General features: G+C 39.2%; 1 protein-coding gene across 2 annotated transcripts in view; it reads left to right on the forward strand.

Annotated features, from left to right (window-relative positions):
* The window catches only part of KDM5A (lysine demethylase 5A), a 50,078-nt gene that overhangs the window by 22,567 nt on the left and 3,619 nt on the right, over nt 1-23,892 (forward strand). The window contains exons 13-27 of one of the 2 annotated variants that reach the window (XM_040596668.1): nt 702-821; nt 2,042-2,236; nt 2,356-2,537; nt 2,793-2,917; nt 3,167-3,317; nt 6,168-6,285; nt 9,478-9,833; nt 10,343-10,481; nt 11,410-11,589; nt 13,013-13,174; nt 14,193-14,744; nt 15,521-15,664; nt 18,969-19,128; nt 19,424-19,644; nt 21,821-22,231. In XM_040596668.1, coding sequence (XP_040452602.1) covers nt 702-821; nt 2,042-2,236; nt 2,356-2,537; nt 2,793-2,917; nt 3,167-3,317; nt 6,168-6,285; nt 9,478-9,833; nt 10,343-10,481; nt 11,410-11,589; nt 13,013-13,174; nt 14,193-14,744; nt 15,521-15,664; nt 18,969-19,128; nt 19,424-19,644; nt 21,821-22,231 — 3,216 coding nt within the window. The other variant, XM_040596670.1, reaches the window with a different exon arrangement.

The following is a 23,892-nucleotide window of genomic DNA, read 5'->3' on the forward strand; positions in this document are numbered from 1 at the left end:
ACATATTCAGTTCATTAGCTATAGGGTGTTTTTTCAAGCTGTTTTCTAGCGTCTTCCCTAGACTCACCACAAGATTTATATTGTCTTATATCAGAAGTGAGTGTGCCAAGTTTCTTACATAAAATATCTTACAGAACAAGTGTATGTGTGTGTTAAATTTTAATTAAAAAAGCCCTTACCACACCACAGCAGAAAATTTGTCTGTGAAATGCTTTTAATATCTTTTGGTAGTAAAATACTTGTCTTGTGTTCATTAGAAATCTCAGCATTACAAAATGCTTTCCTGACCAAACATAATTGACTGCAGACCTTATTTAAGCAGCAGTCACTATCATTTGCTTTTGTCTTAATATAAATTTGTTTCCCTGGCAAATACCCCAACAAAGCAAACCATAAACTGTTTCCAGAAGCTTATGTACTTTGTAGTGCAATGGACTGAATGATGATAGAGAAACATCCTTTTGGGGATTTGTAAAGAAAATTTTCAACTGTTGGCTTATATATTCAGCTTTTTTGAGTAAGGCTATAATTTGAGGATTCACTTCAAGGATTGGTTCTGTCTTCTTACCGCTGTTGGTGTAGCTGTATTGCCTATGGTGTTTTATAGGACGAAGAAAGAAGTGTTCAAACATCTTGTAATTATGTCTTAAATTCTGTTGTAAGTTTCATGGTTTTTTTTCCTTTCTCTTCACTTGTATTAGGTATACAGGACCAATCAGTGTGCTGGCGAGTTTGTTGTGACCTTTCCTCGTGCCTATCACTCTGGATTTAACCAGGGATATAACTTTGCTGAAGCTGTGAACTTCTGCACTGCTGACTGGGTCTGTTCTTTTGTATATGTTTGCTGTATCTCCGTGGTGATCTTTTCAAGAAGTGTGTTAGTGACTTAATTATCTGAAGGACAGTCTTAACTCACATAGCATGTTTTATGTTTATAGTTCCTGGTACAATGGTTAAAGACTGATGTAAGTTTGCATTACGCAAAATAATTTTGATAAGCACATAATTTTTAGCAGCTTCAAGGTGAAACTTTGGCATGTGATCTTATTTTAGGCATTGATCTAAGCAAAAAAGTGACATCTCACAGTGCCATTAGCTAGTCCTTCTGTGATGCCTCTTTCTGAATTTGATACAGATTAATGTGCTATCTTGAATAGTCGTTACGTGAATGTTGGAGGTAGGCATAAAACAGTCTTTTGTTCTCCTTCTGTGCCAGCTCATTGTACCTTTTAATCATGTTAGTTCTTGTTCTAATAGCTGTGCCACATCAGAGCATAGCTTATGTGGACTCTTAAGTTGTCAAAAGTGCGTCCTATCACTGTCCAGGGCTTACAGCTTGAAGTTATGATCTCATTTGTAGTTTATCTCTCTCTAATGTCTATTTTGCTACTTTCAAATGGGAATTTTAGTCCTTAATCAGAGAAATTTATTCATTTGTCAGAAAAGTTATCTGCAGGACTGACAGTGTGTCAGTGTTCTTTTTCTCTCCTGTGCTCATGATGTAATCTGTGCATAACTTCTGTGAAAAGTTGCTAAACTCACACCAACTGTGTGAAATTTCCTTTGTTTATGCAAAATATAACCAGAAATCTGTATAGCAAATTCATGTAGCAATTTATATTTTTTACTTTAAAAGGACAAAATAAGTAATACTGATTTTGGTTAACTCTAGGCATCTTGTGTTAAATGTTGATGTCCATGTGTAATATCCAGAGGGCAGTGCATTCACCTTAGCATAGACTAGATGACTCCTTTTTGGTGCTAGTTCTTTGGACTGGGAGTAAAAACAACTTGGGACAACTCTTACACTTGTGACTGAAGGTTAGGCACGTAATACGGTAGATGCCCCCACAACATGGGTACCCCGTTTGTCCTCATCTGTAACATGATTTAAGGTTGTTATAATTGGCTTTGTCCCATAAGATACATCTCTTGGTCTCAGTTTTTTCTCAGATTTTGTCAAAGGAAGGAAAGTGGGAGGTAAGAGATCATCTTGAAAGGTCTTTTCCCAGTATGACAGATGTCGGGATTTTTTTTGTAGCTTCCCATTGGGCGTCAGTGTGTGAGTCATTACCGAAGGCTAGGACGTCATTGTGTTTTTTCCCATGAAGAACTGATCTTCAAGATGGCTGCAGATCCAGAGTGCTTGGATGTTGGGCTGGCTGCCATGGTCTGCAAGGAGATGACTCTAATGATAGAGGAAGAGACACGGTTAAGGGAGTCTGTTGTACAGATGGTGAGTAATAATAGACAACTCTTACTTTGCTTGCAAAAGAACTTTTGGCTCCCTCCTGCTCCCCCCCGCTCCCTGGATTAGAGTTTTTATAGCAAGTGTCTTGCCTGTTTGTTTATTAGGGTGTGTTGATGTCTGAAGAAGAGGTGTTTGAACTGGTTCCAGATGATGAGCGTCAGTGCACAGCTTGCAGAACCACATGCTTCTTGTCAGCTCTTACATGTTCCTGTAATCCTGAGCGTCTGGTATGCTTATACCATCCGTCTGATTTATGTCCATGTCCCATGCAGAAGAAGTGTCTAAGGTACACAGAACTTTTTTTCCCCTGCTTTTCTTCCATATTCAGTAGTTTGCTGGAGACCAGTGACCAAATACAACATTTGGCCACACTTCTGTCTTTACGGAGTATTTTTATCCTCTTTAGTTTCTTCATTCCAAGGCCACAGGTATTATGTGTGTTCTGTCTTTCTGGCCTGGTTGTGGCTGGAAAAACTCAATATAAGCAATATCCTGGCTTTTGTACGGGCATTAATACTTTATTTTCCTTCCATATCTCCAGGTACCGTTACCCACTAGAAGACCTTCCTTCTTTGCTGTACGGAGTGAAAGTTAGAGCACAGTCTTATGACACTTGGGTCAGTAGAGTTACAGAAGCTCTGTCTGCCAGTCTCAACCACAAGAAAGGTCAGACTTTGTTCATAGTAGGATGTCCTGAAACTCTTACATTTCTTCTGCATTACATTTAATGAGATAAATGCTGTGTATTGTTTAGTGGAAAAAAGAAATGAGCTAATCTGAGAGTGTAATGCAACTAATTGTGTGTTTCAGATTGAACTAGCTTTGAACTAGTTGGACCCTTGATTGAAGGCCTTTAAAGCAGTCTAAAATCTCTTTTGGTTTTGCATACAAATTATTTCTGTACTGTTATTACAGATGTGATTGAGCTGAGAGTAATGTTGGAGGATGCTGAAGACAGGAAATATCCAGAGAATGATCTTTTCCGCAGGCTCAGAGATGCTGTGAAAGAAGCAGAGACCTGTGCTTCAGTAGCACAGCTGCTTCTGAGCAAAAAGCAAAAACACAGGTAGGACAGGCATTTTTTTGCAACAGTTTCCATCTGTCTGTTTTGTTACTTGATTGGATCTGGAAACGTAAGAATCCTGAGGTGTCAGTGCCTACTAACTTCTGTCAGTGTTTCCTGTCTGCAGTGCTGACTCATTGAGAGGTAGAGGAGGCAGATACAGTGGAGCAGGCAGATACACAAAGGGCCAAAAAAGTGGACTTGGTTGGAATGTGTTAAACATATTCAGCTGACTTGGGTACTGAAATGTGAAAGCTTTTGGAGGAGTTGTGTTTGATCACTGATCAGGTGTTTCTCTGAATGTGTGGGAGAGTTGTAGGAAAAGACTAGAGAAAAAGATGCAGAGGAAGTCTTGACATGAATATATTTTAAGTAGCATGGCTAAGTACATAGCTTAAAGCCGTGGAAAGAAAATCTGTTAAGACATTGGATTGCAAAGCAAAAATGCTTGAGAACTAGGAAATACCAGTTATGGTTGATAAGGCAAGTGCTGCTGTATCTTACAGTACAGCATTTCTCAAAAATACTTATAAATTTGCCAACTGTTCTCAAATTGCAGAACATGTTGTGATGCTGATGGAGTTACTGGAAGATGCAAAGGAAGATCCAGCATTGACTGGAACAAGAGGATTTTGGGGAGCAGAGCAGTGTAGCAGAGCAAAAAGCCCTCATAGTTTGAGCTAGTCTTTTACTTCTTGGGAAGGACCATGGGAGGCAGTGATGTGTGGTTGAAAGTAGTGGCTTGCCTCAGTGACTTTGGGCAGTTTAGTTAGACTCCCTTGGTTCTCTGTATTGCCTGCCTAGCCTGTGGCTGTGTCAGTGTTACTCTGTCCCCTGACCCTACCTCAGCAATCTGCTGGATGTGTCCCTTTGTTCTGCTTTCATGAGCCTTCAGCAACATGTTCTTCCTTCTCTCCTACACGTTCTGTGCACTGAATAGAAGTCCCATTAAATGAATACCTTGTTAATTATAATACCCAAATTTGCTACACAAAACATAACGCATATCATAATTGCTTGAACACTGAAATGCTAGAGTTACACCACAGATCCAAGTATAATACCTGATATGATTGGAAGGCTATTATAAAAGAGAGAAGCATTTTTACTATATTTGAAGGGAAAGGAAGGCAGTCCTGTTTGGGTTTTATTGCTTGTTAGGATTCCACTACCATGGAGGTATGGTCACTTAAAATACTGGTCTGGGTGAGGGAAACGTGCTACAGGGGTTGCATTACCCTGTTCCTAATGTGGTTTAACTTTTTTGGTAGCTCCCAGGTGTTCCTGCTCTCTTGCTGCCTGCTCTTCCCTCTGCTGTGGTTGTCGGCCTTCTTTCAACAGACTTGCCTTCAGTTAATTATTTCCAGCACTACCCCAAGATACACAAGGGGTGGAAAGATCTGACTATTTTCAATGCTGTGTCTTATCTAAAGCTGAGAGAATTCTGTGGGGCAAAAAAAAGGACTTTTATATACATCTGAGGGCTGTTGTATGCCAAATAGCAACGTGTTACAAAATGGAGGTTTGAGAAAGATTTTTGAAATCTTTGAACAGTGCTAGGAAATTTAAATATAGAGATCATGTTCAGCTTCTTTTAACATTTGTGTTCGTATTTAATGCGTTGAGAAGGATCACATTTACACAAAGGATAAGGTTATTAAAAAAGCAAAATAAAAATGAGTGCTCAAACAGAACAATTTGGCAGGGATTAAAGGAGCAGTAAACTCATGCCCAAATGTAGCAAAAGAAAATCTATTCCTTGTGCATCTGATAATATATATAAACCTGAAAAATAGGTGATGCGTACCTGTGAAGATGTATCCAATATTCCAGTTCTGTGTCTCTCTCCACTGTTGAAAGTTGAGTTTCCATAGGCAGGGACAGTTGTATCACTTTGTTTGTGCTGTGGCAGTCCATGGTTGGATTAGGGACACAACGTCAGTGCAGTGTTTCAGAGGGGTGCCCTCCTACAGTGGTGTCTCTTGGAGCACCACACCATTCACTCTTCTGCAGGAATATTGGAGGCACAGCAGGCTCAGTGCAGCTACTACTCCTTCCTGTCTGTCATCAGTGTTTTTTTCCCCTCTGAGTTTCAGATAGGCTGTAATTATATTTGATCATTAATCTAAATTTTACTTTTACAATTACATGTAAGTCCATAGTTTGAAAGATGGAGTTTTATTTTTCTTTAATGTTTCTGTAGTAATAAAATGTGGATTCACTAGCAGGGAACAACTCTTCAGTGTTTTCAAATCTGTCCTGTTGTGAAGTTGTGCCTGTCAGCGATATGTATACCAAATGTTTAGTTTGTGCAGCGTGTCACTTTGAAGTCTTTTACCACACAGAGCGGGCTTGTTATACTTTATTCAAGTGATACTTAATGGAAGTGTCTTTGCAGAGCACATCCTACTCAGTAGCAGTCTTCTCCTCTTGCAAGACCAGTTTCTCTGGCTACAAGAGAGAGCACTCTAGAACATAACACTACTTTCAGAGCTTGTTGCTGTTACTTACCTCAGATGTCTTGTCAGTGCTTGTCATGGCAGTCAACCTCTTGAGCTGCCTAAAGGAGGCTTTTTGGAGCTATGTTCTACCTTTTTTGAACAAACCCAATTTGAAAGACAATGCTACCTCTGAAAAGCAGGGTAAATTCTCTTGAAGATGCTTAGAGGAATTACATTAGACTTAGTTTTCAAGATTTTGGAATACTTGTGGAGTTTGATTTCTTTAAACTAAGTGATGAATTTTTTTTTTGTAACTTCTCAGTAGTCTTGTTAGTTTTGTCACTGGGAGTAAATCCAGGGATTTTAATCTTAACTTTCACCTAATATTGTTTAATTATGTCCATTCATACAGCAGACAGAGCCAAGATAGTGGAAGGACACGGACCAAGCTAACTATGGAGGAGCTTAAAGCTTTTGTACAACAGTTGTTCAGCTTGCCCTGCGTTATCAGCCAAGCCCGACAAGTGAAGGTAAGTTTGCATCTGCTCCTCAGATAATGTCGTGCTTTTTACTTTGTTCTGTTTTTGTGGTTTTGAGATTTTTTTTAAACAGATAACGTTGCCTGGTGTAAAGGATGAAAGGCTTTTTTCTTTAAGAATCAGTTGTGCACTGGCAGAGGTGGATTGAGTGGGGTGTTTAATGTCTAGCTTCTCATGTAAAGCAGATAGCTGCTTTGCAATGATACCCCTGGCCTCAAGAAAGTAAAAGACTCTGGAAAGATGTAGCTCAGTGTCTCCCTGCTTTACTGGGTAATCTTGCTGGTGTTACTGGAGTTTTGCTGATGATGTTGCTGCCTGTCCATAATGGAATGGTACCATCCGTTTCCAGTTCATTTATAAGCATGTTGCTAAGTGGGCAATGACAGCATTTGTACTTTCATGCCAGTATAGTCATACCATTGAATATGTAGGGCTAAATTTGGGACCTTAAGCGTGGGTATCTAGTGCCCTGTGAGACACTCTGAAGTATTTCACCTGGCCTCTGTTGCCATCTTCAAAGAATACCTTAGCTCTTGTGTAGCAGTCTCGGACAGCGTGGGGTATTGGTGGGGTATTGCCCATGCAGTCGGCATTTAGGCAAACAGAGCACTTTAAGTGACAATGCATTCGTTTCCTAGCTGCCTGTTGCAATGGGCATTGTCAGATGTAGTGGTCTCACTTCAGTTAAACCAAGGTAAAAGATCCCTCCCACCTGTCACTGTCCAGATGGCCCAGTTTTATCTCTCTGAAGCAGTTACTCCTATTCCAGCACTGTTAATGCTCTCTATAGTGGTGGAATTCCTGATTAAATCCTACCCTTTATGTTTTTTGTGGAAACTTCTGAAGATTACATTGATGTGTTTCTTTAGGGGAGAGGGAAAGCAGTACCACATTGGCAATTGTTCTGTAAATACTTCTCAGCCTTGTTTTCCAGGTTACAGCCTCCTTAATCTGTATGCACAGCCCGCATTTCTTGTCCTTCATGTATATATCTTTGCACCTGTCTTTGAATGGATCTAGACTAATAAGTAATCCAGATCGTACTGATTCCCCTGGCTGCTATTATCGTTTATCACTCTGGCAGTCTGTATCGTAGCAAGTGTTTTCAGCAGCAATCTTAATTTGTTTCTCTGTCACTGATGATGAAATGTTAAATAGTGTTTCACCTACTAACCAAGTTCTAGAAAACTCCTTCAAGAAACAATAAAGATTTTTCAGCTTGAGAAATGGTTCTTGATGTATGTTAATCATTTATTAACACACATGTTCTCTGTCAATAACAATTTCAAGAAGAATGTTCTATTGTGCTAGACTGAGGGCCTAAAATTCTAAACATTACCATATCTGCAGCAGCTACTAAATAACCAAACGTACAGTTTAAAAATGTTAGTCTTGTTTGAGAAGGCCTCTTTTCTGTGTTTACTAGTGTTAATTATCTCCATCTTAATTAATGAATTCTGTATTAACTTTTCCATGGTAACTCAATGTTGGTGTCACAGAGAGACTTTATATTGGACTTCTTGTCTTCACGATATTGGCATGTTGTTGCTGAAAAGAAGTACCTTCAGAAATCTGTAGGACTCCAGGATACAGATTTTCCAGGCCTGTTGATGATAATCTTTTCCCAGCAGCTAATAGTGGAAAGTATGTTGTTATCCTCATATGATAGGATGATTTTACTACACTTCTTTCCACATACAAACCAGAAATATTTACTAGTATTTACTCATGAAATTTTATCATCATCTATTAATAGGCCTATACGATTGTTCTCAAAGGAGGTTTTTTTTTCTAATGTATTTAAAACCTTCTTATAATTAAGACATAATTCTTTGATGACAGAGCTGTGGACATGCAATAAACTCTTGACAGTTTTAATTGGTGTTTTTGTCTAAATATTTTCTCCCAACTATTCTCTTTTCCCACTGCTGCTCAGCCTTAGGAAACTGGTTCTGTTAAAGTATTCTGTGTATGTGTATGTTCTTGAAGCTTCAGCATAATCACTAGCCAATAAAATAAATATTATCATTTTACTGGTTACAAACCATAGTCTCCTAGTTTCTGAATGAAGTCAGATAATGATCATTTATGTCTAAGCACTCACTAACTTTCAGCATGGCATTTGAATGCAATTATCCATCATTATGAATTGCAAAATAATTGTCATGTTGGAAGATGAGTATTTTCTAACATAAAAGGCATTATAATTATTAAACTTAATAATTTGTCACTATAAAGCATTCAGCATATGTTCCCTGAATCAAAATCTTTATAATGTGGATCTTGTTCTTTTTTGTAAATGCCTTCTGGTTTCCAGTCATGAAAAACAACACCAGACAATAAGGGCAGAAAGCTAAGGGTTAGGTTAGGAAATGCAGGTTTTGCTCCTCATTGTGCCATTGACTAGCAATGAGAAATACCTGCCACTTTGTAAGAGACTCAGGAGTTAATCAATTGAGTATACTGGTTGAATGACCTTGAATGAATCTCCTGCAGAGATTTTCCTGTCTGTTTGCTGTCTTTGATTTTTATCATTGCAGTGCCAAAACATGCAGATGGGGACAACTGCAGCAGTGCAGTTGGATTTCTCTGAAATTGTCTCCTTTCATTAGAGGATTTTGCATTTTTCACTTCTTTCTTTTGTGCAATAAAATCCTGATGTGCTTAAGTGGTGGGCCTGCTTTAGGAAATAGTAATTACAAATTTGACCATCATTATTTTAATGACCTTCTGGTATTCATGTCCGTGTGCAACTCTGGTGTGTTCTTTCTCCTCAGCATGTATTGTTCTGTTCATCATTACTGTAATGTCATAATGCTAGATTGAAAGGATGATCTGCTTGCAGAGGTCCCCTTTCCCAACACTATTTTGAAATTAATGTTGGTTGCACAACACTTAATACTCTGTTGGGAGCTGTAGGCAGTTGCGGTCGTACTATTTTAGGTGCAGGGTTTGATGCACCTAATGTGCCTAGTGTATGAAACAGGCCACCAAATGAGTTTAGAGGGTCTGTTACTTAATGTGTCAGGCTTGTGACAGCTAGCTGGCATTGTGTGTAGAAGCTGTGACTGATTATGTGATGATCACATACAAATTCACAGCTGACTGCTCCCTCGGTCAACTTTCCCTTTTGGTTCTATGAACATTTCTTTTCTAGTTGATTTGTACTGTTTGTTACTTCAGAATCTGCTTGATGATGTAGAAGAATTTCATGAGCGTGCTCAAGAAGCTATGATGGATGAGATCCCAGACTCTTCCAAGCTGCAAGAGTTGATAGACCTGGGCTCTGGCCTTTATGTAGAACTTCCTGAATTGCCAAGGCTGAAGCAAGAACTGCAACAGGCACGGTGGCTGGATGAGGTGAGATCCACCCTCTTGGATCCCCAGAGGGTCACCCTAGATGTGATGAAGAAGCTGATTGACTCAGGTGTGGGCTTGGCACCGCACCATGCTGTAGAGAAAGCTATGGCTGAGTTGCAGGAGCTGCTAACAGTCTCGGAGAGGTGGGAGGAGAAGGCCAAAGTCTGCCTGCAGGCCAGGTGAGTGTTCCTTTGCAAACTGTTCTTATACGTTACACACTTCTGGGATTCTCAGCCTCTTTTGAGGAGTGTGCTGAGAAGCTGGGGGCTTTGAAACTAGTGTATTTTGGTTTTTTTTACCTTCCAGCAGTTTAACTGCTCAAGAGTTGGATTTGATGAGTTGCAGAAGAGTTGATTCCTTATCATGTTGCACAGTGGTAGGAGGCTGAGTGTTGCTGCTGTCTTTGGTATTCATCCCCCTCAACTAAAAACACTTGAGTATGCTACACAAGGCAGCTTCCTCAATGTTAAAGGAGTTCTGATGCTGTGCCCTTTTGAACTTGATTGTGCAAAGTCCATCAGCTTTCTCACCTCTTTGTTCTTTGGTAGCCAGTAGCACCCTTGAAGAATAGAGCCATGGTATCCTGCACTGCAGTGTAGTGATGAAGTTGCATTACCAGCCTGTCAAATTCGTATGGATGTAGTTGACATATTGAGAGAAGGCTGGAATTGGGTTTTTCTTACCCTAGGCCGCGCCAAAGTGTGGTTGCTCTGGAGGGCATTGTGAATGAAGCAAAGAACATCCCTGCTTACCTGCCCAATGTGCTGGCACTGAAAGAAGCCCTGCAGCGGGCTAGAGACTGGACAGCTAAAGTGGAGGCCATTCAGGTAGGGGTTACAGCAGGGACTGGAATCTTCTGCTTGCATCCTTTTATTTAGATGTTGTTTATTCCTAGCCCCTCCATTCACAAAGGTGACCTGAAGGGAAGCCTTGCTATAGCTGTTGAATGTGCTTACCGTAGCTCGTGTGCTTGAATTTCTCTTTCTTTTTGTGCTTGTGTTTCCCCATTGGCTATCCAGTTTCTGTTTTCCTTCCTTTTATGCGTTTCATGGGGGATGTAAAAGCCGGCAAATTCATTATGATACAAATGTAACTCTTAAAGGGTGGGTATGTGATATTGAAACTGTTCTGCGTACTGTCACTGAAAATACTTGGCTGCAGCAGAAGACATTCTGCTCACAGATCTTCAGCTTTGGAGCTGGCTATGGAAATGGTTTGTTGTTTGTGGTGTTCTCCCCAATGGCAGTGATGGCTGAAGTTTTCTATCTGAAATAAAGTTACGACATCGTTAGTTCAGTAGCCTCCCCTTCTATTGGTAAACCCACTTAACTTGATCCAAAAGGGACATGGCTTCTGTCATACTTACAGGTGTTGATCTCTGGACTGCAACTGCTATCCTTATATAAGGTATTTGTTGGGAACTGAAGTGAGAATCCCAATTGATTTCCCATCAGTCCCTGTACAATTCTCAGATATAGTAGCTTGCTGTTAAGCAGACAGCATTTAAGGCAGCCATCTAGAAATGGAATGTTATCTTACTCCCTAAGCCAGCTGGCCATGTCAGAATGACTTTTAAAATAAAAACTGTATGAGATGTTTTTTTTTAAATACCAGTAAGATTGAAACATTGCCCTCCTTTCCTTTCCTATGCAACTCTTATTTTAGTCAGTGACAAGATAGTGTATGGCTTGAAATTAAGCTGGCTACTGATACAATGGACGAATTGTTGGTTTAGAAACATTTATTTTACTCCAGAATGGGAGCAACTATGCGTACCTGGAGCAACTGGAGAGCTTGTCTGCAAAAGGCCGCCCAATACCAGTGCGTCTTGATGCCCTGCCACAGCTGGAATCACAGGTAGCTGCAGCACGTGCCTGGCGGGAGCGCACAGGAAGGACCTTTCTGAAGAAGAACTCAAGCTACAGCCTGTTACAGGTGAGCAACAGACACTTCTGTATCAGCCTTCAGAAACTGGTCTTAATGGCCCTCTGTGGTCTGGAAGGAACAGCTGGTTCAATTACAGTAGATTACAGATCCTTTTGAGAATAGAATATAATAAACTTCAGCTGTTCTCAGGTGAAACGGGTGAAAAAGTCTGCTTGGCTAGTCTTGTTTTACCTATAGACAACCTCAGCTGTTACTTTTGCAGAAACAAATTAAAACTCTCCTTTTTGGGAGGGAAAGAAAAGGATTTATCTTTTTTGTGTAGTTGTAGAAATGGAGGCCTGAAATGACTATAGAAACTGTCTTTAACAGGTGAATATTTTAACTTGTTCCACTGCTTAAATTCTGGGAGAATAGATTAGATATTTTATAAGCTGTAGTCACTGTCTTTGTTTTAATAAAAATCATTCATGTGTTTGAAGATTTATCATATCTGCTTGACAAGCTTCCCTTTTTTCTATGGAAAACAATTGAAGTTCTTCCAACTCTTTCTTGTAGATTGTATTTTTCATACTCTTAGCTCATTGCTGTTTCCTGTGGTTTGTCTTCACTGTTGGTGTGATGTCCAAAACCAGACAGAATCCTCTCACTGTGGCTTCCCTAGTGCCACATGAAATGCAGTGATTGCATCTTGTGTCTCAAAGGCGATACTGCAGTTTAATGTTTTCCAATGGGATCTGCCCCTATTGCTACAACATCACATTTATTTCTGCTCAGTTTGTGATGCACTCCAGGTCCAAATTTTTTTTGCTGTATTCTTCTGCCTAATATGTTCTGGTTTTGCATTTGACTGTTTTCCTAAATGTATCATTTTGAACTTACCTATATTGAATTTAATTTGTTAGATTTTGATTCAAGTATGCCTTTCAACTAATCAAGATGACTTAAAATTGAATTCTTGTTCTTAAAAATGCTTGGCAGCCTCTCATGTTTGATACCAAAAGGCTTATAGCATATTTTTTTAGTTTTTACATCAGCCAAATTTCTGATACAAATCGTGGCAGATCTTTAAGACTTAGAATTGATGAAGGTGTTTGAAGTGAATGTTAAACTACTGATATCTGTGTACAGTATTTCAGTTAGCTATAGGTATGATAGTTTAATAGATATTTTAATTTAATCATGCAAACACAATGGCTTTCAAATTGACCTGCCACGTCATGCTGATTACATACAACTATTTCAGAAGTATAGAATTTGTATCTCTTTCTGTTTTTCTGCTCTTCCTAGCATTAAGTGACAGATATCAAAGGTGTTAGATTGCTGAGTATTTTTTGCTCTCTGGTGACTCTCTTGTAATTCCTTTAATACATGTTCTCATATATGTCCCTGAAATCCATAATTATGGATTAGAACTATTTTCTCTTCTTGGCATCCTTGATTCTGATGCTATAAGTTTGCTTGGTGGTTACAGGTTCTGAGCCCTCGGACTGATATTGGTGTTTATGGGAGCAGTAAGAATAGACGGAAGAGGGCAAAGGAGTTGATGGAGAAGGAAAAGGAGAAAGATCTTGACTTGGAATCCCTAAGTGAATTGGAGGATGGGCTGGAGGAGGCCAGGGATACCGCAGCTGTGGTAAGGAGCAGTGAAAAGTATTGCCTCCTGGTAACGTGGATTTAATTTGTCTCTGATCTGTGGAGAATTCTTATGGAAGAACTGATAAATTAATTTCACTGAAAAAAATGTGATGTTTGACACAAGAATATAGTTCAGCTTTAGCTGTAGTGAAAGTAGAGGGAAGCACAGTTCAGAGTAAGTGCTGGTATTTAATGTGTTGGGCTATGGGTAAGACTTAAATGGTCTTGTGTTAATATGTGTGGCTGCTCATCTGATATTACTGGCACTCATTGACATCCCGTCAAAATAATGTGGAATGAGGGACAACTCTCTTGAACCAAGGTATATTTGGTTAGGTTGATTTTGAGGGCAGCCTGTAAACGCTTGGCTATAGAAACTGGGCTGGGGGGAATGTTCTATTTGATTCCTCCTTGTTGGGAGGATATTGATGCAGCTTATCAGAAGAATTTGCTGTCATCTGGCGGCCCTTTCTCTGGGAACAAAGAAGGTATAAGCAGGGTCATTAACGTGGCTTACACACAGTCTGGTTTACCTTAGTATGCTTTGTTACAGTTACTTGAATGGAGACACTGCGGAAATGCAAGTTGCTTCAGGAGATATGTGGCCACTCAGATGCTCCTGGTGCTGAGTCAACATTGAAACAATGCTCAGCTGCATTTTCTTGGTAGACAAATAGATGGAACCAATTCTGACTTCTTTCCTGGAGTCAAAACTTGTTCTTCAGGTGGCCTTATGACAGATTTAATTATGAACTTCAGAAACATTGTAGATGCAAAGAAGCTTTTCTAAAGTTTACACAAAATCTGTCAGAAGGACTCGGGAGTAAAGAGTAATTGGGGAGAAGGTATTTTAGCTGAAGTTTTAATTAGATCACACAATTCCTAAATTTTGGGCTAATATAACTAGGAAGATCCCCTGATAATGTTTTTGTCTTTTTCTTTTCCTAGATTGCTAATAAAATGTAATCTCTCTTAGCTGTGAAAGTCATGAACTGTGTTTTGTCTTTGCTGGGCAGGTGGCCGTATTCAAGGAACGGGAACAGAAGGAGATTGAAGCTATGCATGCTCTCCGGGCAGCTAACCTGGCCAAGATGACTATGGTGGATCGAATTGAAGAAGTCAAATTCTGCATCTGCCGCAAAACAGCTAGTGGATTCATGCTACAGTGTGAGCTGTGCAAAGACTGGTTTCATAGTGGCTGTGTGCCCCTTCCAAAAACAAGTTCTCAGAAGAAGGGCTCTAGTTGGCAGGCCAAAGAAGTGAAGTTTCTGTGTCCACTTTGCATGCGTTCTCGAAGGCCAAGACTTGAGACAATACTGTCTCTGCTGGTGTCCCTGCAGAAGCTGCCCGTACGGCTGCCGGAAGGGGAAGCATTGCAGTGCTTGACAGAACGTGCCATGAGTTGGCAGGACAGAGCACGGCAGGCTTTGGCCACTGATGAGTTGTCCTCTGCTTTGGCTAAGCTTTCTGTGCTCAGCCAGCGAATGGTGGAGCAGGCAGCACGGGAGAAAACAGAGAAAATAATCAGTGCAGAGCTACAGAAAGCAGCAGCTAACCCAGATTTGCAGGTAGGGATATCTTGCTCTTTACTGTGCTGCTTTGTTCTTCGGTGTGTTGAAAAACCTTCTCTTTCTTGGAGAAGCTTGGGGGAGAGGAGAGGGAGGGCAGTTAAAAGCTGAGAGTTAGACATACCGAAATTGTGTGGTTCGGTGCCCCTCAGTCTCGGGCAATGGCTGGCTTCAGTTAATGTGCTGTGCCAGGAACAGGTCTGTTGCTTTGTACTCATTGTCAATAGCAACTGCTGAAGGTGCTTGCAAGAAATGTCAGTTCAGACATAGCAGCTAGCTAAAGACCTGAAGATGTGTAAAGCAGTGGCTAGTTTGGTGTCCAAGTTCCATTTCCCTCTTGACAGAATCAGAAGTCTGTAATTCCTCATGGATTGTCACTCTTAGGCATTTGGTGTCTTGTTAATAAATTTCAGTGAGGTCTATAGGCAAACACTGGTACTTCTACAGGTGGCCTTTTCATTTTGAGATTGAGATTAGGTGATGCTGTGGTGAAGGAGCTTGTATAACCACAGGCTATAATTTGGTAGCACTGAACAGCAGTATCTAGATCTTTCTAGTCACTATTATTCAAAAACATGGAAATAAAATTAGAACATTTTCCTTGGGTATTTCCCTGTCTGTCTTCATGTCTTGCTGTAACTAGGCTTTTCTGTGACTGCCCAGGCAGTTACCCTCAGGCCAAAATAACTTTTCTTTGTTAGTAACTCTTTAGTCTTTTTATAGATTGTTTTCTTGAAAATTTATTGTTTCATTCCCATGTTCCATTTTTCTTCTAGGGACACTTGACTAGTTTCCAGCAATCAGCCTTTAACAGAGTGATAGGGAGTGTCTCCTCATCCCCACGGCAGACTTTGGATTATGATGATGAAGAGACAGACTCTGATGAAGACATCAGGGAGACATATGGCTATGACATAAAGGTGAGTAATCCAGTGTGGTTTGTCTGCATAGAATTAATCCGGAACACCTGGTTTTCTTATTAATTCAATTTATTTCAGACTACTTTTTTGTATCTCTAAGCTATCTATGTACGTTCTTCCCTGGCTCCTGTTGCAGAAGAGGTGGTACTTTGATTTTTATCTGACTGTCTCAGTTCTGGACTGTTGGGAAGTTTCATAATGTTTTTATTCAAAATTTCCGAACGTCCTGTTTGAGTTTCAAAAGGTGCTTTTTAGTGCTAAGTAAAAGGATACACTTCTCAAGGGATTTGTATTTATAATACCTTGGGAGGATGAACATTGCCTAAATTGCCCCATTCAGAGATACCATGAGTCATAAATATGAGTAAGTGTCTATATGGAGAGCTCTTCAACAGCTTTTGCTACAGTGAAAAATTAGTCTTTGAAAACTACGTGCCCTAAAAGATGTTTCCTGATGCCAGTTTTCATACCTTTCTCTTCATTCAGCCCTCATTTAAAAGAGGTACATGTGTTCAATTTCGGATGTGTGGAAATAACTCAGGACTAGATGTCTGGATTCAGTTCAGAAATTTTAATTGCAGTTAAATGTTTAAAGTACTTTAACCAGAGAAGAACTGTCATGAGGAAAATGCAATTGTAGAGATAACCAAGTGTTTTCAATATGATGTATTTCACTTCAGAACTTCTGAAATATCCTTTTGATGCATGTAGAAACAAAAGCAGTGCCACTGTTCCTTCCTGTACAGTGTTTCCTTTTTAGCAATAGTGTCATGTCTATCTTAAAAAAATTTGTAACTTCTAAAGCAGATTTTCTGGTTTATAAAGGAACAGTAAATTTTCCAGATACGATTTGCCTCAATCTCCTGTTCTTAGTATTTTGTTTCTAAGGAGCTTTATGCTCATACATACATTTGTCTTAACAGTCCCATGTGAAATGCCAACAAGAGTACATTGCAATTGGGTGTTAACTGCTGTTAATTAGATTAGCTTTGTATTAAAAAATCCCAGTAATTTCCAAATTGTTCTTTACATCAGTGTCATAATAAAGCATTTCTGAAAGATGTGGTATTTTCTGAAGCTGTGATAAAGCGTATGTCAAGAAAGATGGCATATGCTTGTCAGGATATGAGGGTTTTGCAGGAGTGTAATTTCATTTGTTTAATGATTCTGCTGTCACGATTTCAAAATCTGTTATTTAACCGTTTATAGTAGTGGACACCCAAATCTATGTAACTGTAAAAAAAAAACACCTGAACGTAAAAATCTGTCGAAGCAAAGCTGATTGGGACCAGAAATGTCCTTTGTCAACTAACATGGTTGGAATAAAAGACAAATTTTCAGTCAACCAGATTTGTCAGGTTTAAACTAGGAGCAGCAAAGTTCAAAAGAAATATTAAACTCTGAGAAACTTTGCATATTTTTAGACTGTTGGCTTTCAAGGGCTGAGTTTTTTCCAGTTTATGACCTATAAGCGTTTTCCAGTCGACTAATATGTTTACAAAAACCAACCAAACAACAAAACCCCGCCATGATGCCTCATGAATTTTCTCTCAGTAACTTCAGAAGTAATCCTTGGATCCCTAAGGGTCCATAGACTATTTCAAAACCCATGGTCTTGGACATCTCAAGTACAACAGTGGCTGTAAAAACAGGTGTGAAAAGGCCTGTTTGATTATATTGTGCTTTTTCTAATTAAAACATGATTCTTCTCATCAAATACTTCGTTATGACTGCAATAGCTAGACACTTGTCAGATTTGTTCCAAGCAGACTGATTCACTGATCAAATTTAATGTAAATTTTCTTCACCTTTAGTTGCTTTGATTTCTCACATATTTTTCCTCATTCCTTTGCACCTGTTGCCTATGTCCACCAAATGATGATATTTTTTTATTAATTGGTCTGTTGCTCCTGGATTTTCTTTAATGTAGTATAATACGATATCCAGAGCAAGATACTGTATGATATATAAACTTTGTAGGGGGAAATATCTTCCTCTTTCTGAATATACTTATTCTGCCTCTTCATCTGGGCAATTTAAATCTCAATTTCCCAATTCAAGTTCTGTACTGAAATCATTAGTGTGCACTTCACTTCCTTTTAAACATGTAACTGAAAGCCAGAGAGAGATTACCATTCTTAAACTCCCTTTTTATGTCATGAAATGACAGTGTCTGGGTGGTACAATTTCCTGAGTTGGCCATTTTGGGACCCACACAGCTAATCTCCAGGTAAATATTGTCAATAACTGCTCTACAGCCTTTCTCTTCTTTTAAGCCAGCTTCTTGGGGTTTTTGTTTTCTGAAAGATTTCAGTCTTACACGGCATGCTAAAGGTGTTTAACCTGTTGGCCAGATTCATCACAAATGTAATGGGGCATCTAAGTTCTGGAAAGTGCTGTGGAAATAGGCAGCTGGTTGAGGAGATTATCTTTAATAATTTCACCTGCAGGGGTGAGGAAGAAGAGGGAGAAGTTAGTACTAGAAGGTGTCAGGGAATCTACTGAGATGGGCTTGTGCCTTCTGGGTCCTCTACTTAAGTCAAACAAAGCTTCTCCCACTGCTAAGAGATTTCTAATCTCCCTTCTTTAATGGATCCACCTGTACCTGAAGGCAGTGTTTCAGTGTGTGATGTATCTAGAAAGTCAAGCATCCCATCCTACACAATGCATTGAGCTGAGTGCAAGTCAATGCCATCGCTACTCTGTTCATGGAAACAGTGTCAAATATTACAGCCCTCTTCCTCCCACTGTTTGGTTCTATCTTAATATGGTTCAGGACTGCCGTAAAAGTCCCTATCCCAGGGCAACATCTGATTGTTTGCCATTATGTTGATATTTGTGCTGGAACACCCTGTTTTTTCATCTTCCATAAGATCTTCAATTGTTTCTTCCCATAGTAACTATTATTTACTCAGCGTACTTCTGCTTTACTAAAGATACCAGTCATTGTGGTCTTGCAGCCAAATTTTTCAAGAAAAAAAAGTTACGTAGGCCAAGAGTAAGCCTTTTTTCATTATGGTGACTTTTGAAGACCATACTTGAGGGACTGCTGAGTGAGGAACCTTGTCAAGCGTTTCTCGTGCAGTAGCTATAAACCTATTGACCTATCTCCGTAGTTGCTTTGTTCATCCACTATTTAAGTAGGGATGTAACTTGTACCTTTTGCACATGGTCTTGTTGTCTCTGGTGGGGTGCTTCAAATTGTAGGGTTTTAGGAACAGTGAACTGATGAGTCTTAGAATTTACTTTGAAGTAGGTATTTTCTGGATCCAGATGTTGCATGTTTTCTGTGGGTCTTTTTCAGGACAATGCCAGTGTAAAATCTTCTAGCAGCTTGGAGCCCAATTTGTTTTGTGATGAGGAAATCCCCATTAAATCGGAGGAAGTGGTGACGCACATGTGGACGGCTCCCTCATTCTGTGCCGAACATGCATATTCATCTGCTTCTAAAAGTTGCTCTCAAGGTATTTGCTTTTGTATATGTTGAGATAAAATTAAAAAGATAGCTGGGACGAGCAGTCAGTGAGGAGGGGAACCGCTATGTTACCTGGCTAGTTGTAGAGGATATGTTGCCTGTGAGAAGGTACAGTAGAGTTACATTGCAACTAGTTTTCCTGATGTCTGATATATAAACCTTTGTCAATGTTTTTTGCTTGGAATTGTCTCTCTCCTTAGATTGTTGCTGTAGAAAGTGTGTAATTTCTTTTGGGTTTGGTCTCTTGCTTTTGTCCTTACATGACTTGCCTCCTTGTCTAAAAGGTTCTAGCACTCCAAGGAAGCAGCCTCGGAAGAGTCCACTGGTACCTCGCAGTTTGGAGCCCCCTGTATTGGAGCTGTCACCTGGAGCAAAAGCTCAGCTAGAAGATCTAATGATGATAGGAGATCTACTAGAGGTATCACTGGATGAGACTCAGCATATCTGGCGGATTTTACAGGCTACTCATCCACCCTCTGAGGACAGGTTCCTTCATGTCATGGAGGTATGGAACTTAAGAAATATTTTGGTATGGCAAAAGCCCCAGCCACTTCTTTTTTTTTTTTTCTTTTTTCCTTCTTCTTCTTCTTGTTCCTCTTATTATTATTATTATAATAATCCTGGGTAGTTGAGTGCTTAGTTACTTGACAGGTTTGGATTTCAACTGGGGACTAGTAGATTCCAGAAAAAAATAATTAAGAGATCCAAAAATTCAGTTCTTGATCACTCATACCGTAGCACTGTCCTCCACAATTAACCGTATTTAGAACAGTTTTCTCAGGCAGTTCCATATGCAAACCTTATTTTAGGAAATGTAAGGTTAGGGAAGGAAATGCTGTTCTTGATTATATAACCAGAACTGATCTGCAGAAAAAAATTACAAGACACAAGAAGTGTTTAGGAAGATGGAAAGTCTACACTTCGCTTGTATGACCTGTATGTTACTGAACTTTTTGTTGTTACTGGGGAAAGAACATTTTTTTTCAACAAAACATGGTTTGGTAATGCAGGTAGTAAGATTCCTATTATTCCCCAGAATAACATAGACACAGTAATTTTCTTATTAATATACTCTTCAGATGCACTGATCACTTTGCTTGGCTGACAGTGAATGAGGCAGGTTTATCTGCTGATTCTGAGGTCCAGTCAGAATCACTTGGCTTCATTCATGCGGTGGGTAAAGGATGCGTGCTGGAAGAGAAGGTCAACTGTTGTGCTGAAGAGCTGTACTGGAACCCATCCTTCATCATCTGTCAGGTGAAGTTAGGGGTCAGTTTGACCATGTGTGGTTAGGGAGTATATGATGGCTTTTTGGATTACTGAACTGCACAGGAATTGAAGATGGTTCCTTCTTGACTTTTACGTAGTATACGGTTAATGTAAGATGGTTACATGCTGTGAGCAATGAGGTTAGATGTGCATATTAACCAGTTGTGTCATTTTCTTCAGTGCCATCCTTATACAATGGCAAAGTCGGTGTTGCCAAACTGCCATTAGTTAGGACAGTAGTATAAAGCAGACCCTGCCTCCAAAGTAGTCTGCTTTACCATGTTTTGAGCGAAGTGCTTCATAAGCTTAACGTTCTTATAGTGGTTTAGGCATGGAATTCATTGAAGAACAGTTTGAATGCCCGCACATAGCAATTTATAAACAGCATGCCAGACTGTTACATTAATAGTTTTAAGCACAGCTTTTTTTATTCAGGGAAGGGGGCTAAGAGGGTGTGTGTGTAGTGACATATTCTGAGTAACCCTTATGAACGCTTGTTTGACCAGAACTGCTCATTTTTAATGGAATACCTTTCTACTTACACGGAAAACAGGTAGACTTCTGTAAAATCATCTTCAGAGGATTTGTTTTTGGGTGGAGGAGCTATACTAAGTAATTTACAATAAACAGAGTCTTTCTTTACTGGCTTATAGTATGTCCTTAATCTACTAATAATTATGAAGGTTACAGTATATAGCAGGATTAACTGAAACTGAGTCAGTCCTGTTTGTAAAAAAGGAGCTATACGTGTGAATCTTCCAGATATATATAGGTCTTGTCATTGTGGATGATACCTGCAGCAACAGAATTTGCCAATTTTAAGCCTCGCTTCTGATCTGAATCTGCTATGTAAGAGTTGTTAATGATATTTACGATGTGCGTCAGTTTGGAAGCTATTCAAATAATGGATGTTACTTTCCCTTCTCTTGCTTGAGTTGATGATACATTTTAAGAATTCACCCCCATTGCTTTTTCTTAATCTCCAGAATAGCAATTGCTTTCTCTCAAAAATAATTACAGGCAAGACTGACCTAGGATGAAAAATAAGCAAGAGTATCTAACAAATGATTAATCTTCTCAACTTTTATTAAAAAGCTGTGCGAGAAGGGAGTTGTAATTACTGCTTATTCTGCATCCTTACCCTTGCTGATGTTTTCTTTTTCCACCGGACATTTCTGATTGATTTTACTTTGACACAGTTCATGCCACTTAGGGTTTGGGTTTTTTCCTAGTATGGTGAAAATAAATGTGAGGCCCTCTTTGTTTAGGATTTGTAACAGTATGTTGCTGAATAGGTTTCTTCATATCATGTCATGGTAATTGGGGTGGTAAGTACATCTTCCAAATCACAGATTTGCAGTATATGAAAACTTGCATTAAAAAATTTTTTTCTTCTCACCCTTTCCATGAAGGATGACAGCATGGATGAGAAACCACTGAAAATGAGAGGGAGAGACTCTTCTGAGAGGAAGCGGAAACGAAAGCTGGAGAGAGCAGAGCAGTTCTTTGGAGATATGAAGCAAAAATCTAAAGAGCTGAAGAAACTTGAAAAACCCAAGAAGAAGAAGCTAAAACTCACCATGGATAAGACAAAGGAGCTGAACAAGCTGGCAAAGAAGCTGGCTAAGGAAGAGGAGCGGAAGAAGAAGAGAGAGAAGGCAGTTGTTGCAAAGGTGGAACTAGCAAAAGAGAGCACAGAGAAAAAAAGAGAGAAGAAGGTTCTAGATATTCCTTCCAAGTATGACTGGTCAGGAGCAGAAGAGTCAGATGATGAGAACGCTGTGTGTGCTGCACAGAACTGCCAGAGGCCCTGCAAGGACAAAGTGAGTTTTTCTCTTAGTACTGTCATAGGGCAATTCCATGCAAAGTCAAAAACCCTAATGCAGTTTAATAATTACGTTGAATAGCACAAGTAACAAAAGTGTTATGATTTAGAAATGAGAGAGAATTGAGTAGTACTTGGGTAGGTACTTAGACCTAGTAGGAAAAACTATAGCACTTCCTTATTCTCTTAGGTACTTTAAACAGGAGAAGATGATGGAAAATTAGAATCTGGGAAAAGGTGTTAGTGGGGAAGTTTAACCTCTCCAGGCTGTGTAATTTTTTTTTGCTGGCTATGTGGAACATGCATTGGCTGATTCAAAGGATTAATTCTTTGACTCAGCTAGAAATGTTCCTGACTTCATTGTCTCTGAGCAGAAGTGGAATGTGCAGTGTTCCTAAATGAAGTAAATTTTCTGTATTTCTTACATACTGTCTCTGAACAGTGATGCTGCAGACTGAGTGATCTACAAGCTGCAGTACTTAATTTTTCTTGTTGGGGATAAATAGTCAGTGATTTTAGACCTAACTGAATTATTACAAAAGAAACTTGATCTGCCTGTGTCTGTGGTACTGCTTATCCTGATTGTCATCTTTTAACAAGGACTAATTGATGATGAAAAAAATGTTAGTGTTGGAATTTTTTTCCTGTTTCTTAGAAGAAAAAAAATTGTTCTCAATGAAAGCTTGGGATTGACACTGTACTGTGCTGGCTTGCACAAGAAAGTAGCTATTACCATAAATATGAAAAACTTACTACTACTTTTGCAAAATTGAAACATGGAATTTAAGTAATCATCTGAATACTTAAAAAGACCAGTTAAAAGACCAGTTTTTTAAGTTTAAAAGTTAAGTCTTAAACTTAGACCAGGGTTAGAAATTACCTTCAGTTGCTCTAAAGAAGATTCAGTATTTATACTGTTGTTCTCTTCACAGATGATACTTAACTTATACTAGTACATTTTTACAGAATTTGAGATTGCAATAGGGAGGAGAGTGCCTTTAAATTCATATTATAAAGAAGGTTGTACTATATTTGTCAAATTTCCATAAATGAAACTGAGTAAAATTCCTGGTTGTATAATCAAAGCTTTTAATGGAATGACTGTCTTGCTGTGAGATTGGATGTATTTTTGTACATTTGACAGGTGAATGCCATACAAGAAAAAATGGCAGCTGTAAGAATGTAATGGCTGAAGCTGCAGCTGTTAGTGTCTGTTACTGGTCACTTTCAAAAATGAGTTCAGCAATAGTTTTCCTATGAACTAAAGTAAAATCTTGGGATGGTAATATTTCTTCATTTTAGATAGGTTGCCACTACTGTCATTTTTCTAGTATATTTTCATTTTTACATGCCCCTGTAAGGTCAAAGCAGAACTACAGCAGTAACAATTTTCATAGCTCTACCAGTGCATGCCATTAAAATTAAGAATCTGTGTTCCTTATCCTGCAGATCTCTGTTTCTGCCCACTGACTCAAATTAACATGTACTTTTGCTCAGGGAGCTAGAGAAATCCAATTCATCTTTTTTCCTTCCTAAGTTTTAATTTGCTTTTTATGCCTTTTCTAATTGTTCTGTAGCAAGTTCAAGTCAAAGTTTGAAATACGTTAGCTTAAACGTTCTGACACTTTGGAGTTACACTTTGCATTTTTTTGGCATTTG

The sequence above is a fragment of the Falco naumanni genome, chromosome 5, assembly GCF_017639655.2.
Source record: "Falco naumanni isolate bFalNau1 chromosome 5, bFalNau1.pat, whole genome shotgun sequence".
Lineage (NCBI taxonomy): Eukaryota > Metazoa > Chordata > Aves > Falconiformes > Falconidae > Falco > Falco naumanni.